The 16668-nt window shown below is 46.1% G+C and overlaps 1 protein-coding gene and 1 pseudogene across 1 annotated transcript in view; both read left to right on the top strand.

The window, feature by feature from the left end:
• The window catches only part of TNR (tenascin R), a 403205-nt gene that overhangs the window by 346301 nt on the left and 40236 nt on the right, over positions 1–16668 (top strand). Inside the window, exons 9-12 of the mRNA XM_055319547.1 lie at positions 783–968; positions 13633–13722; positions 14719–14982; positions 15586–15855. Of these exons, the coding sequence (XP_055175522.1) occupies positions 783–968; positions 13633–13722; positions 14719–14982; positions 15586–15855 (810 nt within the window). The remainder of the gene's footprint in view (positions 1–782; positions 969–13632; positions 13723–14718; positions 14983–15585; positions 15856–16668) is intronic.
• On the top strand, positions 10921–10988 carry LOC129506100 (U4 spliceosomal RNA; annotated as a pseudogene).

Raw genomic sequence — 16668 nt, 5'->3', positions numbered from 1 at the left:
AGGCAACAGAGAGTCCTCCTAGGGCTCGGGCCCCTATATTTGCACCAGGCATCACACCACACATTTCACATGCATTGTCCTCTCTGTACAATAACCTGAAATGTTGCTACTACTAGCCCATTTTACAGATGTGGCCATCAAAGCCCAGTGACACCTCACTTGACTGAAGACTTGACCATGGTTCTCTTGCAAATATGTGGCAGAGCTGGGGCTCAAACTGAGGCCTGACTCCAAAGGTCATATTCTTTTCACTACATCCCGTCCCCTATGTGTATACTTGATTTCCTACGAACCTTGCAGCAGTGTCTATGCAGGTAAATCCAGGAGAAAACAGCTTATACTTCAAAATCCTGCAATTAGTTGTCTTCTTGTAGCCTGGTGGCCAAATCTGATATTACTATATTCCATCATAATCACTTGGAAGTCATCTCTGATTTTTTTTTTCTTGCTGAGATTTCCCTTACTAGTTTCAAGCTTATGATAACTAGCTCATTTTTAAATTTCTAGAGTACCACCATGACCATTCAGGAAATATTCTAGAACATTCCCTCAATGGAAATGGGACAAGTGTAAAGCATGTTGATATCTAACTCCCAAGTAAAAGTCTCCAAACTGCCCATGGAATATGGCAGGGCAAGAGCTCAAGGGCAGCCCTGGGGTTCACTCAAATGAGGCAGAGGGTCAGGAGATGTGGGCTGTCACCCCAAAGCTTGTTAAAGTTCAAGATACATAATAAGTGCATATTATCCCATGTGATTTTGGTGATGACTGACTCTTTTTAGAGATTGATGCCCCCAAGAACCTGAGAGTGGGCTCCCACACGGCAACCAGCCTTGACCTCGAGTGGGACAACAGCGAAGCAGAGGTCCAGGAGTACAAAGTTGTGTATAGCACCCTGGCGGGTGAGCAGTACCACGAGCTGCTTGTCCCCAAGAGCGTGGGTCCCACCACCCGAGCCACACTCACAGGTGAGTATACCCTGACTCCAGGGATACTTTAGTTCCTAAGTCCATACCTCACAGCTCTCTCTCCAGTCCACCCACACCGCCACCCCCACATCTAACCATCACCAGATCCCACTGATTCAATCTCTCAAGTACCTTTCACGTGGCTACTGCTCTCCATTGTCTGCTGTCAATGCCTAAACAAGTCTTGTCTTAACCGCCAAAAATAGCCTCCGCGCAATCTCGCCCGGCCCCCACAATGTCCTCTTCACACCTTCAGTGATCTCTTCAACTATGCTGTCCTGTTCTGCACAAATTGCAGGGATTTCACCTTTGCTCCTGGGATAAACCCCAATCCTAGTACAGCCCACATGCTCTGCCTGGTTTCCCTGCAGTCTTCTCCTATCCCCCATCCCTCCTGCATCCCCTGGTGCTCCCTATGCTCCAGGACCACAGGTCTGCATTCGACAGCTCCTCAAATACCTCTTCCCTGCTTCTACGGGGCTTGGCATATGCCCTTCCCACCACCTGTTGGCCTCTCCCACCACCCCTTTGCCCAGTTATGTCTGCTTCCCTTTCAGTTCTCCATTCACTTGTCACTCCATGGGGAAGCCTGTGCAGTCCCCAGGAGAGGTCAGGCCATCCTGTCTTGCTGCCTCCTCTCACTGGTACCCCCTGTCCTCATGGTGCCACTCAGGTTATCACTGTATGCTTGTGGGTATGATGATTCCATTGTCAGTCTCTACCCTAGATCTAAAGCTCTGTGAATGGGACCATATTTAGATTTGCTCATTATTGTCTCCCAGTGTCCAGAGCAATGTCTAACACCAGATCCTCCATAAGTGATGAATGGATAGGTGGATGGATGGATGGTTGGATGGATGGATGGATGGATGAAAGAAAGTGCAAACATTCACTGTGGGGCATAGACTACAAGATAGGGTGAGAGCCTGCTCATGCCTATACACCCCATAAAGAGTTTGAATTTATTCTTGGGGGCAATGGGGGAATCATTGAGGAATTTTAAAGAAGGTGATGTCGTGACTACCTATGTACAGCTGCAGTGTGGAGACTGGTGGTAGGGGAGCCAGGTCAGGGGCAGAGATGGGTCAGCTGGCTCCACTGGAATCAGAAGGTGAGCTGGTGATGGCGTGAATGAAGTCAACATCCTAGGTCACCATGATACTCGGCCAGGGAGCACTCCCTGTCCCCATGGAGATGTGGGTCCCAGCCAGCGCTCCTCCTGGGCCCTTAGACACACCCACCCAGGAAAACCTACCCGCTGGACTTCACAAAATATGGGCCATGGTTTCTAGGTGAAGGAGACCATGCAAGCCAGCTGCCCAGGGGCTCAGTCTCTCACTGAGACTCTATTTTTTTAAATTTTTATTTATTTATGATAGTCACACACACACACAGAGAGAGAGAGAGAGAGAGAGAGAGGTAGAGACATAGGCAGAGGGAGAAGCAGGCTCCATGCACCGGGAACCCGACGTGGGATTCGATCCTGGGTCTCCAGGATCACACCCTGGGCCAAAGGCAGGCGCTAAACCACTGCGCCACCCAGGGATCCCACTGAGACTCTATTTAACTTGTGTGTTGGCTTACTGCAAAAGCATTTGCCATCTTCATAGACAAGGGATACATAGCAGAGTGTGCATACAGTAAACAGGGGCAGTATAATCAAAGCTGTTTTCCTCCCAGACCGCCTTGCAAAATGAGGCCAGTTAAAGTAAATATAATAAATGCTTTTTCCAGACAGACGCACTCCTAGAAGCACAGCAAGGAGATGGAAAGATATGCTGACCAAGCAGGTTAATGGGGGTGAATTAAACATAGCAGGAACACACCAGCTGGCATAAAGGCCTCTACAGAGAAATGGAGACATTCACAAAGATTAAGCTAAACAAAAAAAAAATCTGAAATGATGCAGGAGGGAGCTGAGTCTAAGCACAGCCCATCCCTTCCTAGAGCCGCAGGCTGATTTGGCAATTAGCAATTTACAAAAATGATGGCTAGTTGTTCAGATGGAGGATATGCCATAAACTCATGCATGATATGGAGAAGAATCTAGTCATGTCCCAGTGATTATTTCCCATGGCTGGCAAAGAAGCTTCTACATTCATTGGTCATCTATCTTATTCCAGGCACCTTCACGTAGTTACAGCTTATTTAATCTTTATAACGGCTTTGTGACAGATGTTACCATCCCCATTTTATGGATGAGGAAATCAAGGCTCAGAGAGTTTGGGAACTTGCCCAAAGCCAGCAAGGGGCCCAGCTGTGGCTCAAAGCAAGATCTTCTGAGACTTGCCAAAAGCCTCCCATTCCAGGGCTGCTCGTACTAAAGAACTAAAATGTAAAGTACAGTCAAAGCACAAACGCTGTAGACATATAAGGAATGGAATAATGATCATTGAGGAGTGGGCTTAGGTAGGTCAATTTTTTGGTTAGAGTCGGGCTTGCGAAATAAAACTATAAATATATATTACACATAATTATCCTGGGGAGCTCACTGCTGAGGAGATTTATAAAGGCAAATAGCTTTATGTGATTTAAGAAGGAATTATAGGCATGTAAGGAAATCAAGTATGTCTGTACTTGCTGAGATGCGAATTACAAGGGTTGTTGGCTCTCTTGCTGTGGTGTCTGGGGGAAGAGAAGGACCAACCGTGAAGGAGGGCAGGCAGAAGGAGGGAGAAGTTTGATTCCAGCTCTAGATAACTTGTGTTTTTTCCCTCACTCTCCAACTTGGACCCTAAAAAGGAGAGTTTTTCAGCCTCCAAGGCTTGTGTTTTGCTTTGTTTTGTTTTGTTTTCTGGTTCCAAACAGGTTATTTGTTTGCATGTATCAAGAAAGACTCTGGCCATGGATGGGAAGGGCATTTCAGGGTCACCTGTGGGTTTGTCCCTGGCCAGAAAGAGAACATAGAAACTTCCGACTCTCCCTGTCCCCACTTTCCTATCTCCTAGTCAAGAACTGCTGGGGAACACACAGATACAGAGAACAGATTGGGGTTGCCGGGGTAGGGGGTTGGGAGGAGGTGGGCAAAATGGGTGAAGGCGGTAAAAGGCACAAATTTCCAGTTATAAAATAAGTCATGGAGATGTAGTGTACAGTGTAGTGACCATAGTTAATAATACTCTACTGTATATATGAAAGCAGATCTCAAAAATTCTCCTCACAAGAAAAAAATGTATAACTGGATGTGGCAATGGATGTTAACTAGACTTATTCATTTACTAATATTGAATTATTATGTTGTACATCTGAAACTAATATTGTATGTCAACTGCATCTCAATTTTTTAAAAAGAGAAAGAAAAATAATAACTGAGACTCCTAGAACAAGGTTGCTTTGTGTCTTCCCCCAGTTTTATTTGAATGCTTGTTCTGTGGAACCTGTTAAGAGCCAGAACTTTGGACTCTGCAGCCACTTCCTGTGTGGTTTGGGACGACTGACTTCACCTTTCTAAGCCTCTGTTTCCTCTTCTGTAAAATGGGAATAGTACCATTTACCTCGTACTGCCGTGATGAGGCTTTCATGAGATCATGTGTTCAATGAGCGTAATGCAGTGCTTCTAACATAGCAAACTCCATATATAGCTGATGATGGTGATGAATAAGGAGGAGGAGGAGAAGGAGGGTGAGCTAATGGACAGTTTAGGATTTCCTGTAATGGGTGTGGCACGGAGCAGAGACTGTGCCTTTCACCGTGGGGTGTGCACACCAGCAGCAAGGCATCATGGGGGGAGGGGTTTATAGCCCTCTCCCCACCAGATCTCCCAAATCAGAACCTGCATTCTAGAAGATCCCCAAGGGATTTGTGCACACATTAATAGGTGAGAAGTGCTCATTCAGAGCATGGCTCCTGAAGTTGCCCACTTGGGTTTGAAACCAACCTCAGAGACGTGCGTGTGGGGCAAATTTCTTAAATTTCCCATGCTTCAGTTTCCTGGACCTGCATGATGTCCTCAGGTCCAGGAAACTGAAGCATGGGAAACCCCTCCTGGGGTTGTTGGGAGGATGAAATGAAGTCATATATATCTACATATACCAGCTCTGCATGGAGACTGGTTCATAAAGAACATTCAACAGCCATTTGATCTTCTGTGGTTTTGAATCCCCACAAAGCTCAGACTGGATGCGCGGCAACCTGGCCTTTCCCTGGTACAAGTTCACACTCCCGTTCCTCTCAGGGCTGACTCTAAGCCTTGACATCCTGTGGCATATGTATTTGCTACTCCCTCATCTTCACAGCCACGTTTACATCCTCCGCTGTGGGCCACTGGCCCTTGCTGACTCTCTGGGCCTCTGAGCCAGGCAGAGGGCTCGCAGCAAGTGGCCCCTGGCATAGCTTTCCCCTCACATACCTCCTCCTCTGCAGCCCAGAGGCCAGGCTCGGGCACAAAATGCCAAGCATTTCTTTTCCATTATTCTCTGTAGGCGATGCCCAGTGAATTCTCTCGGGAGTATGAATTTGTTTCTGAACAACAGACTTAGTGTCTGCAATGGTTTGTTTTTTTTCCCTCTGCTCTGGTGGCCTCTGTGTCCTTAATGATAACTTTTTAGGCTCAGCCTCTCACGCAGGATGATGTGTGCTTGGCCTATGTACCATACGGAGTCTCAAAGGGGTCCTGAGTGTTTATGTAGTTTATAGGTGCATCAAGTGATGGGCAGCACTTACCAGGGACAGGCACCCCCAGGGATTTCTGGGTAGCAATGGAAAACAATCAACCCTGTAGAAAACTCTGAGTGGAAGGAGGGAAGATGTGGGGGACAGTGAGGAAAGAAGGAGATTCTCATTTCTTGATCGGGTCAAAAAATTGGGTCAAAAAACCCTGCCTATGACCAATGCAAATTATAAACAGTGCTCTGTGTCTGAGGTGACTCCTCTCTATCTGTCCTAAGAAAGGCCTGTGGCTGCAGTGTTTTGCTAAGAGGGTAAAGGGATTTGTCCTCAGCCATCTACACTTTCTTGCCTGGTGCTCCCCCATGAATGGAAGCCCATACTTGAGGAGAGAAGTGTGACCAAGAGAAAGGTAAAAGCAGCCAGCCCCTATGGCCATGTGAGCACTGGGCTCTAAGCCAGCACCCCCAGAGCCAGTTCATCACTTCCTTGAGCAACCCCATGGGGTGCCTGCCTGGGAGCCTCCTGGTGGCACTTCCCACCCAGCCACCTCTCTCTGCATTGTGCCTACTTCCATCCCCAGGGCCACAGGCTGCTAATCAGACCAATCATCCACTGGACTTAGGAAACCCAGGGCCTTGAATATTCCTGCAGACTTCACAGTACGACACAGGATCACAAGGAAACAGAGACTTACAGCCAGCCACACACAGCACACTCACTCACACATGCACACATTCATACACACTTACACGCAAAAGGCTGACACCACAGGTTGGGCGTGTGTGTTACCACCTTCAAGGCCACTGGTTGCTGAAGACTTGGAACAGAAGCCTTCTACTAAAAGCCATACTTTCTCCTGAGGCTCAAATGGGGGTCTAGTGGTGAGAAGGTGGGTTCTTCAAGGTGCAAAGGTAGCTGTGCTTGTCCACAGGAGGATTTTCCATGAAGAAATCTGAGCCTCCCAGAGAAGTCCAGCTGGCAAAGTGGTGCTGACCAAGGCACTTGATGTTCACTTCACCCTGCTTGCACACCCTGCCAGGGCACAAACACCAGACTAAGTGCCAGACCTTCAACGCCCTGCAGGCTCTTCTGAGGAGGAGGAGTCGGGCAATGGGCCTGTGGCCTGGCCAGACTGTGCTCAGCCTCCTTCAAGTGATGTCACAGCGCCCCCAAGTGGCCACTTTGGTAAGGTGCCCTCTGAACAAGGTGCCACCTTCCAGGGGCCAGAAAGTTGAGGAGTGGGCTGCAGAGACCCAAGTAGAAGAGAGGAGAGAAAGGGCAGAAGCCTCCACACCCCTCCTCCTCCTCACAGAGCTGGCACATAAGGGCATCTGTCCCCTTATTTGCGTTAAAGGACTGGGCCCAGGGAACCAGGAGAAAAGCTAGGTGGGAATCTTTCACCTCCTACTTTGTCTTCTTCAGCAGGAGAGCTTGTTTACAGTGAAGACCCAGGGATGGGATGTTCCTGAGGATAGGAGGTGATGAGCCATGTTTCTAATTAATCTCACTGGCAACAAGAGAGTTGCATTCAAAAGCGTTCCTTAGTATTTTTAATATAGTTTTGTGGGGCCAGTCCTTTCCTTAAAGTCAGCATGGAATTGGCTGCTTCTCTTGATGCCTGAACATCATCCACATTCAAAACAAGCAGCCAGATATCCTCCAAGGCCTGATTCATTCAGGGAACCCTGGAAAACCTCATACCATCACTCAGGAAAATAAGGATGGGGAGTCTGGGAGCTTAGATCTCCATTATATTAAAAAGTCGATTGCAGCCCATCTGGTGTGATTTCAGGGGTTCTCAGAAGATCCTCTGTCTGTCTCCAAATATGTCCCATCTATGAAATCTCTAGTACCCAAATTCCACTGCTGGAACTTTCCCTATGAGCACCCCTATATTAGATCCCTGGTTTTCATGAATTAGTTTACTAGATACCCCTTTGCATCTATTATTCCTTCTGCCTGTGATGCCCTTTCTCTACCCAAATATGTCTGATTCTTCAAAAACCAGTTCAGACATCCCCTCATAAGTCTTCCCAACATTCCCATCACCCTTGCTATGCTGCTTGCTTGAATCACATATTTCTTTCACTATGCTATGGACTGAATTATATAAAAAATCAAACCCTTGATCCAAGACCTAAGAGTCTAGTGAGGAAACCAATATGAAAACTAACAGTAACAATATAATAACATGACTGTTGTAAGACCCAGGGATGAGAGATGGACTATAAAGTCCTTAGGCAAAGGGTCTTCAGGTTCCCCCTCCCTTTGACAGCAGGTGTCCTGTAAATGCACTAGGGCCAACCAAACCCTCATCCCTGTTTGGAAGACTTGAGGCTCACAGTTCTTGGGAGATGGAAAGGGTCCCTATTTCTATGGTCCACCTGAACCCAACCAAGCCTGCAGAGTCCGGGTGTCTTATTCATGTCTTTGCTGGCAGGAGGTAGCAATCTCAGCTTCTTGGGCCTGCTCCTCCCCCACAACTTCCCTGCTAGCAGCAGGAAGCTGGAAGAATAAGTCTCCCAAACAGGGGGAAGTGAGTCATTCTACCTTCATTGCCCATGGTCCTTGCAGTACGAGGGGAGAATTTGCTCGTTCCTGTTGCTCTTCGGCCCTAATTAATCTCTTCCTGCTCCCATGCCCCATACTACCCACGAGAATTCCATATCTCCTTCCCTCTCCTTCCCTAATCTTGGCTAGCTTTCAAGTTTTTCTAGATATCTTCCTCTGGCCATTACTGTCCATGATGATCTTGTGCCTCCTCTGAAATGATTTCCTTAGCAGCCCATGGTGTGGTGCCAGATTACTTAAATTCCAATCTGCCACTCCACTCCCCTCCACTAGCCTGTAAGATTCTTAGGGACAGGGACCGTGCTATGACAGGTCAGAAAAAAACAAAGGACTTGAGTTCCAAGGCCAGTTTTATTGTATATTAGCCTCATGACCGTAGTCAAGGTATGGACTTCTCTGAGTCACTATTTGCTCAACAGTAATGCCTTCCTAGCAGAGTTGCAGGGGAATTAAATGAGAAAATAGGTACAATCTCTATGAATCTATAGCTAGTAGTAGTACTCTCGGCCATCAGACACTCAAGAGAAATTGCCTTCAATTTTTATCCCTCCTCTCTTCCCTTCCTTTCTTCTTCATTATTCTTTTAGATTACCTACTGCATGCAGCTCAGTGCTTGGCATATTGTGGGTGCTCAATAAATAATGTCCTCCTTCAGTACAGATTTTTTTTATGTCATTAAGGGAAGAGCAAGGGTGACATCCATTCAGCTCACCCTGGCATCCCCTATGCCTGGCACAAAGGAAGCCCTCAATAATGTTTGGTGAGTGAATGAACTGCATGCTTTGGGAGTTCGGAGAAGAATGGGTGTGCCATGAAAGAGTTGAAAAAAGTGTTAACCTCTGAGCTGAACAAAGGAAGTTCTATGAGGCATGGAGAGTGGTGGTTTCCTATGGGATGAATTTTCTGAGCTATTGTGAAGCAAGGCAACAGAGCCATTCATATGCCACCACTTTTAGGAGGTGGATGGAAAGATAAAGGGAGCATTGATAGAGAGCAATGGGGTCTTTAGAAAGTGAGAAATCCCTAGGAGTCCACAGAGTGCTGATGTATTAGTGTGCTGGATATGCTTCGGATACACATTTTCTTTTCCAGCAGAACTGTATTTTACCTGCTGGCAAAGAGCAACAATTCACTTGTAGCACAGGAAGAAAGCTGCAGAAAATCAAAGGGAAGCAGCAGGCAGGAACCTATAAGAGAGTCCCACTTTCCCATCCCCTAGACAGAAAGCCTGGGACGAGAGTACTTTAAATTCTGCTCTGCAGTTTTCTGGGAAAAGATGATTCTGTTGTAAATTATTGAACATTTCATTTAAGCTTCATAAATAAGAAACTCAGATGAAAACGTTACATGTTAGATCCGTTTGGCAACATATAATTTCTGTCTTACTCCATCGAACCGTCACCCTTCATCTACGTCAGAGAATTTCTACTTCATTATAGGCAATTGAAGGTTTCAATCAGATGCCTAAGAAAAGTAGTTTATGTCCCAAAGGTAATCTAATTTCTCCAACCAAGGATGTACCTGGGACTCGCAGAACATATTGACAGAGATAAATGTGTTCTTGGAACGGCTCTGGGGGCGTTGCAATCACCCACTCAATCTAGTGACAGGTACTCCACCCAGCCAGGGGCCGGCTCCTCACTGACAGCTGAACTCCCTGAATCACTGGTTTCGTCGGAGCCAACAAGCTTAAACATCAGCAAACTGATGACAAGTGTGCCGAGGACCAGCCTGTACCTGCCTGGGGCACCCAAAAAAAAGGGCTCAAGATCCTGGAACAGTCCTCTGGGCAAGATAATAATGATATTGGCTACTATCAGGACAGCCACCGCACTTCATTTCATCCTCACGATGACCTTCCAAGATACAGATCATTGGTCTTCCCATTCTACCAACACTGAAGCTCAACGACATCAAGTATCAAAGTTACACCTGTAGAAAGTGGCAGAGCCTGAATGTTATTAATGTAAGCACGGCTGACCTCAAAGTCTGTCAAACTGTAAACTTTAGGGATCCCTGGGTGGTGCAGCGGTTTGGCGCCTGCCTTTGGCCCGGGGCGCGATCCTGGAGACCCGGGATCGAGTCCCACGTCGGGCTCCCGGTGCATGGAGCCTGCTTCTCCCTCTGCCTGTGTCTCTGCCTCTCTCTCTCTCTCTCTCTCTCTCTCTCTCTGTGTGTGTGACTATCATACATAAAAAAATAAATAAATAAATAAAAATAAAAATAAAAAAACCTCCCTGATGCTAAAAAAAAAAAAAAAAAACTTTAAACTTTACTTCCACAGGTAATGACACTGTAGAGAAAGAAAGAATGAAGAGTTGAGAAGTGGAGGGACCTGGTTTGAGAAAGGGAGAAGAGGGCTGGCTGGTTCTAATATACTCCTTCAAGGGAGCCTGGTCAGTAAGGCCTGGTAGCTTTTACCATACTCAAGTATGGGTGCATTTATTGCATCGACTGTCCTAAAGCCATACTGAAGATGTGGGTGCAGAACCCTCTGGCTACCGTCAGCATTTCCCTTCATTAAACCAAACCATTTGTGGGGCACCTGGGTGATGTAGCTAGTCAAGGGTCTGACTCTTTGTTTCAGCTCAGGTCGTGATCTTAGGGTTGTGACCTCAGGGTCCTGAGATCAACCCCCATGTCAGACTTGGTGCTCATTGGGGAGTCTACTTGAGATGCTCTCAATCCATCTCCCTCTGCACCTCCCCCAGCTTTAAATAAATAGATAACTCTTAAACAAACAAAAACACAAGCCATTTGTTAAGGAAAGGTTAGCTTTGTGCAGTGGCAGTATCATAGCCTATGAGGTTTATCTGAGGCATGATTGTTGCTAATTGTTAAGGAAAGGTTGCTCAATGCATTTCCTGTCAAAATCATTCCTATTACCTCAGGGATCCTGGGGAAGTCACAGCTGCTCTGGCAAGGGGATGACATTGGGGGCAGGGTAGGACATTCCAGTCCTCCTAAAAGGCCTGAACCTTTGCCTGAGTTTCTTTTTATATATGATGGTGTACTGGTTTGAATAGTGTCCACCCCAAAATTCATGTCCAACTGGAACCTGGAATGTAATCTTATTTGGAAATAGGGTCTTTACAGATGGAATCAAATTAAAATGAGGTCATAACAGATTAGACTGGGCCCTAAATGTAATGTGACCAGTGTCTTCAAAAGAATGGGAGAAGACCTAGACACCCAGGGAGACTGCCATGTGTTACAGACTGAATGTTTGTGTTGCCTCATTCCCATTGTGATCTTAGTTGATAGGGCTTTTAGGAGGTGATTAGGTCATGAGCTAGGAACCCTCATGAATAGGATTGGTGCCCTTATAAAAGAGACCCCAGAGAATTCTCTTGTTCTTTTCACTGTGTATGTTCACAAACATAGCAAGAAGGTAGCCTCTATGAACCAGGAAGTGAGGTCTTATCCAATGTCAAATCTGTTGGTGCCTTGATCTTGGACTTCTCAGTTTCCAGAACTATGGGGGATAAATGTGTTTTAAGCCATGGTGATTGATGATAGCAGCCCAAGCTGACTAAGGCACCATGAGACAAGAGAGGAAGAGCCTGGAGTGATGCAGCTACAAGTAAGGAAAGCGCAGCTGGAAGAGGCAAGGAAAGATGCTCCCTCTTAGAGCCTTTGGAAGGAGCTCTGCCCACCGATAACTTGATGTTGGCCCTCTAGACCCTAGAACTGTGGGAGAATAAATTTCTGTTGTTGTAAGCCATCCTGTTGTCATCATTTGTCATGGCAGCCACAAGAAACTAATGCAGGTGGAGAAAAGACTTCCCATCCCACCTTCCTCAGGTTGTGGTGAGGATCAAAACACATTCAGGTATTTTGAAAAGAATAAATGTTATGTAAATGCAGAATAGCATGATCATCAACCAGGGCTCTTGTGGACCCACACAGAGCACCCACCTCCAAAAAAAGCCTACCAGAAGAACTCAGACTCATCATGGGGGGACCCACAGGTGATGATTTGATCTTGTATTTTTCTACAATCCCACTTCTAGTAAATGAGGGTGAATTAGATGCTAGTTATGCCCACATTCTAATCCCAGGAGCATGTGACTCTGTCATCTTACATGGAAAAAAGGAAATTGTAGATGTGGTTAAGTTATCCAGGTGGGGCCAATGTAAGAACAGGAGTTCTTATAAGAGAGATACAAGGAGATTAGTCAGAGTGGAAGATGAGGCAATGGACAAGGAGGTTAGAGGGAAAAACAGGTTTGAAAATGCTATGCTATGGATTAAGGAACCATAAGCCACGGGATGCAGGCAGTCTCTAGAGGCTGGGAAAGGCAAAGAAATAATTTCTCCCCCAGAGCCTCCAGAGGCTGCAACCCTGCTGAACTATTTAGACTTCAGACCTGCTTAATGCTGAACTAAACAATAATAGACTTGTGTTGTTTTGAGCTACTACCTCGTGGTAATTTGTTACAGCAGCAATAGTAAATTAATATACCAGTCAAGTCAGTTAGTCTGAAAATGAATGTGGGAGAAGGTAGGGAAACACCCCAGATAATTACAGGTATCCTAGGAGGCTCCCAACCATTCACTGTATTAAACCCCCAAAGGATTTCCCCAAGAAACTTGCATCCTTTATAGTTGAACAGTTTTTGCATCTTTTCCATCTTCTGGAGTCCTCCAGAAGTCATCCTAAGATTGATCCCATAACTCCAAATACCCTGGGGTCTGAATTATTGACCTTGGTAGGCAGCCCACAGCAATAGGGCTTCTGTCTGCCCCTACATTAAAGGCCTGACAGCCTGTGCTCAGAAAGTCCAACCAGTGTGTCTTCCCCCAAGAAGGGATCCTGGAGTCCTCATATGGCTTCAGTCCCTGCCTATAAAAGGTGCAGATTGATGCTCATACACAATGTTTAAGAAATGCTTTAAAGGCCCACGTCCACACAATCCCTCTCGATTACCTACTCCTCCAATTCATAGCTTATACAAGGACTCTCTTCACTAGTTGTAACCATCCTAAGACTCTAAGTACCACAGGGAGAGTTTCCACAGGAAAGCACATTTCTGAAGATTACTGACAGGGGCAGCCTCACTACCTTCCCAAAATCAGCAGCAAGAAGGAAGCTCTGCACTGAGTACTTCATCCTGTTGACTTGATATGGATTTCCTAAGTGGTAAAATTGGGATTTCTTAATAGATAAAATTAGAAGACGATTCAGGAAGGATTAAACATAAGATCTGAACAGGAGGGGCACCTGGGTGGCTCGGTCTGGTGTCTGCTTTCGGCTCACGTCCTGATCCCAGGGTCCTGGGATCGACCCCCAAGTCAGGCTCTTTGCCCAGCGATGAGTCTGCTTCTCCCTCTTCCGTTCCTTCTGTGATCTCTCTTGCTCTTAAATAAATAAAATCTTAAAAAAAAATCTTAAAAGGAATCTAAGCTCATTTGCTTCTCTCCTTTCTGGCTTCCCTACCATTGACACATACGGAATAATATTTGTTTCTGCATCTACCGACAGATCTGGTGCCTGGCACGGAGTATGGAGTTGGAATATCTGCTGTCATGAACTCACAGCAAAGTGTGCCAGCCACCATGAATGCCAGGACTGGTGAGTAGGAGGATTGATGCATAAGAAGACTAGGAAACTCCGTAGACCTGAGAAGTCATGGAGGCTTGTCCTGGAAAGACTTGGTCAGAAGGCAATGCCCCTTCATGAACAGGTCCCTGGATTACAGTTACCAGCCTAGAAACAACATCTACCTGCAGATCTCTGTGCCTAATCTCTGACATCAACACGTAGGGTAGTCTCCCTCTCTTCCCCACAGATCTGTGCACATCTCCCATGGTCTGAAGGGCTGCCCACAGAGGTGTAAAATTCCAAATAGGTTGGTGTCATAGCAGGTCATATTTTTTTCTAGACCACTCCAGAATAGGCAAGAGTGTGATGTTCCTTACGATGCATGACAGAAGCTCTCATAAAGGCGACAGGGATAAAGGTTTAAATTTGGAAGCAACCCATTAAATCTAAGGATAGTGGAAAAGTCCACCAGAGACGCTTGCTACTCTGGATCCAACAGATTTGCTTCCAAATTCTGGGTAAATTTCAGTCACTCTAGTAATAGGCAGGCTGGACTGAGCTGGGGATTTTGAAACAATCCCTGTCCCAAGACTCATTCTAGTGTAGACAACATCTCTACAAAATGGCCTCAGGAACAGGGGTAGCTACTATTGCCAGGAATGTCATATCCCTACTCGATAGTGGCTCCTATTTTACCCTGGTTGGCTTGCTGAGAAAGGCGGAGAGAAAATGAATATAGAGCTTGACAATCAGCAGCCAGCTCTTCCCCAGAGGTGGAGGAATTCCAGTGGTGTTGGAGTACTAATGCCTTTATGAAGATTGTCCATCTATATACCAAGCCCCTGGCCATCTTTCAAAGGGAAGGCACTTAACAAAATTGTGAGATAATTGTCAGCAATGACAAGATAATCATCATGGTCAGCAGGCCTGCTGATAGCTTAGTTATCCACAGGGAGGTCCAATTCCAATAAATATTGGCCAATCTATGGAACTTGTGTAAAATAGGCCACTTTTGTTGATCCACAGAACTTGACAGTCCCCGGGACCTCATGGTGACTGCCTCCTCGGAAACCTCCATCTCCCTCATCTGGACCAAGGCCAGTGGCCCCATTGATCACTACCGAATTACCTTTACCCCATCCTCCGGGATCGCCTCAGAAGTCACTGTGCCCAAGGACAGGACCTCATACACATTGACAGATCTGGAGCCTGGAGCAGAATACATCATTTCAATCACTGCTGAGAGGGGTCGGCAGCAAAGTTTCGAGTCCACTGTGGATGCCTTCACAGGTACCAGGGTTGCAGAAATCCCAGCTGGGCTCAGGGCTTAATGGGGATTTTAGTGCCAGAAGGTCATCTAGGTAACCCACTCTTCCAATGCACCATTTTGTTTAGAGAAGGAGGAATGTGGGTAAGGAAAGAAGAGATAGAGGAGAAATTAATAAATATATCAAGATGGAATGGTTGGAAATGACGGGGAGAGATAAGCAAGTCTACCTACCTGTCAGAAAATTTGTATCTGGTTTCCTACAGCCTGGACATAGGGGTTGATTCTATACATCTTCCCCTGTCTGCACTAAATCAGTGGGCATCCAGAGGATCCATAGGACCATGTTAAATTTCTCCCAGAATAAAGATTTTAAACCCTGAGTGAGTATTATGAATAACTCACAGAGGCTTTGCCCTGCTGAGGGCATTCATTTTTCAGTATGTGGCTTGGAGAAAGGAGAGTAAACAGGACTGGTGAGTGAGGAGGTGGAAGCTCTGAGTCAGCAGGTAAAGGTGTAGTCCTAGTTTACAAGGAAAGCAGATGGCTTTAGTCAGTTGGCTCTTCTAGCCAGGGCCCCACCACCTCATGTATGTTTCAGAACCATCATCTCCTCTGATTTGCAGGCTTCCGCCCCATCTCCCATTTGCACTTTTCTCACGTGACCTCCTCCAGTGTAAACATAACCTGGAGTGACCCATCCCCTCCAGCAGACAGACTCATTCTGAACTACAGCCCTCGCGATGAAGAGGAAGAGATGACAGAGGTCTCTCTGGATGCTACCAAGAGGCATACTGTCCTGATGGGTCTGCAGCCAGCTACTGAGTACATTGTGAACCTGGTAGCAGTCCACGGAACAGTGACCTCTGAGCCCATCGTGGGCTCCATCACCACAGGTGAGGTTGGAGGACTTGACAGCAGGTGGTGAAGGGGGTTCCTACAGAGATCTTTAGCAAGTCAATGAAATCTACAAAGAGAAATTCTCAGGAAGTGGGGAACTGCCTCACTTGGCTAAAGAGGGTCTGTGACCTATTCTGAAAAAGCCACCTCTTCTAGGACTGCATAAAATGTGTAAGATGGGAAACTTCCTTTTGGAAGGTAGGACAGACTCAATGTCTTGAGGATGACAGCACTTGAATGCTTTGGTTGAGAGGTTTTCACACTACCAGCCCGAAGAGAGTTAGCCTTCAAGAAGAAACTCCATCTCTTGATGGTGCAATAAGGTCACTCATACAAATGATACTTCCTCAAAATTATATAGGACTAGCACACAACCATGTAGGAACCTGAGACTCAGAAAATGTGGTTGATTTGTATATTTTTTTGGAAAACACAGGCACTCTGAGATGTACTGGATCATTCTTTTCTCATCATTCTCAAATACAATCCCAGATATGAGTGTTCATGTGGGTGAGGACATGTGTATTTGGGTCATTTCCTACATACTAACTAGAACTCACAAACTGGATAAGTGGATGAAGCACACAGCTGGTTTTGGCCCTGTGACCCTCCAGTAGTCAAAGAATAAAACATCTGGTACAGATGAAATACAATTTATGAAAGTGGATTTGTTCTGGACTTGTGCTCCAAAATCCATCTAGACTCAATAGGCAGTTTTTCCAAATTGAACTATAGGTGGCTGCTAAAAAATAAGAGAAACAGAGTTGAGTTTGTCCAAGAGAAGTTGCTTCAGAGAAAATGACCATATT

Source organism: Nyctereutes procyonoides, unplaced genomic scaffold (genome assembly GCF_905146905.1).
Source record: "Nyctereutes procyonoides isolate TBG_1078 unplaced genomic scaffold, NYPRO_anot_genome, whole genome shotgun sequence".
Taxonomy (NCBI): Eukaryota; Metazoa; Chordata; class Mammalia; order Carnivora; family Canidae; genus Nyctereutes; species Nyctereutes procyonoides.
Note: the sequence above shows the minus strand (reverse complement) of the source record. Positions and strands in the feature narration are given on the sequence as shown.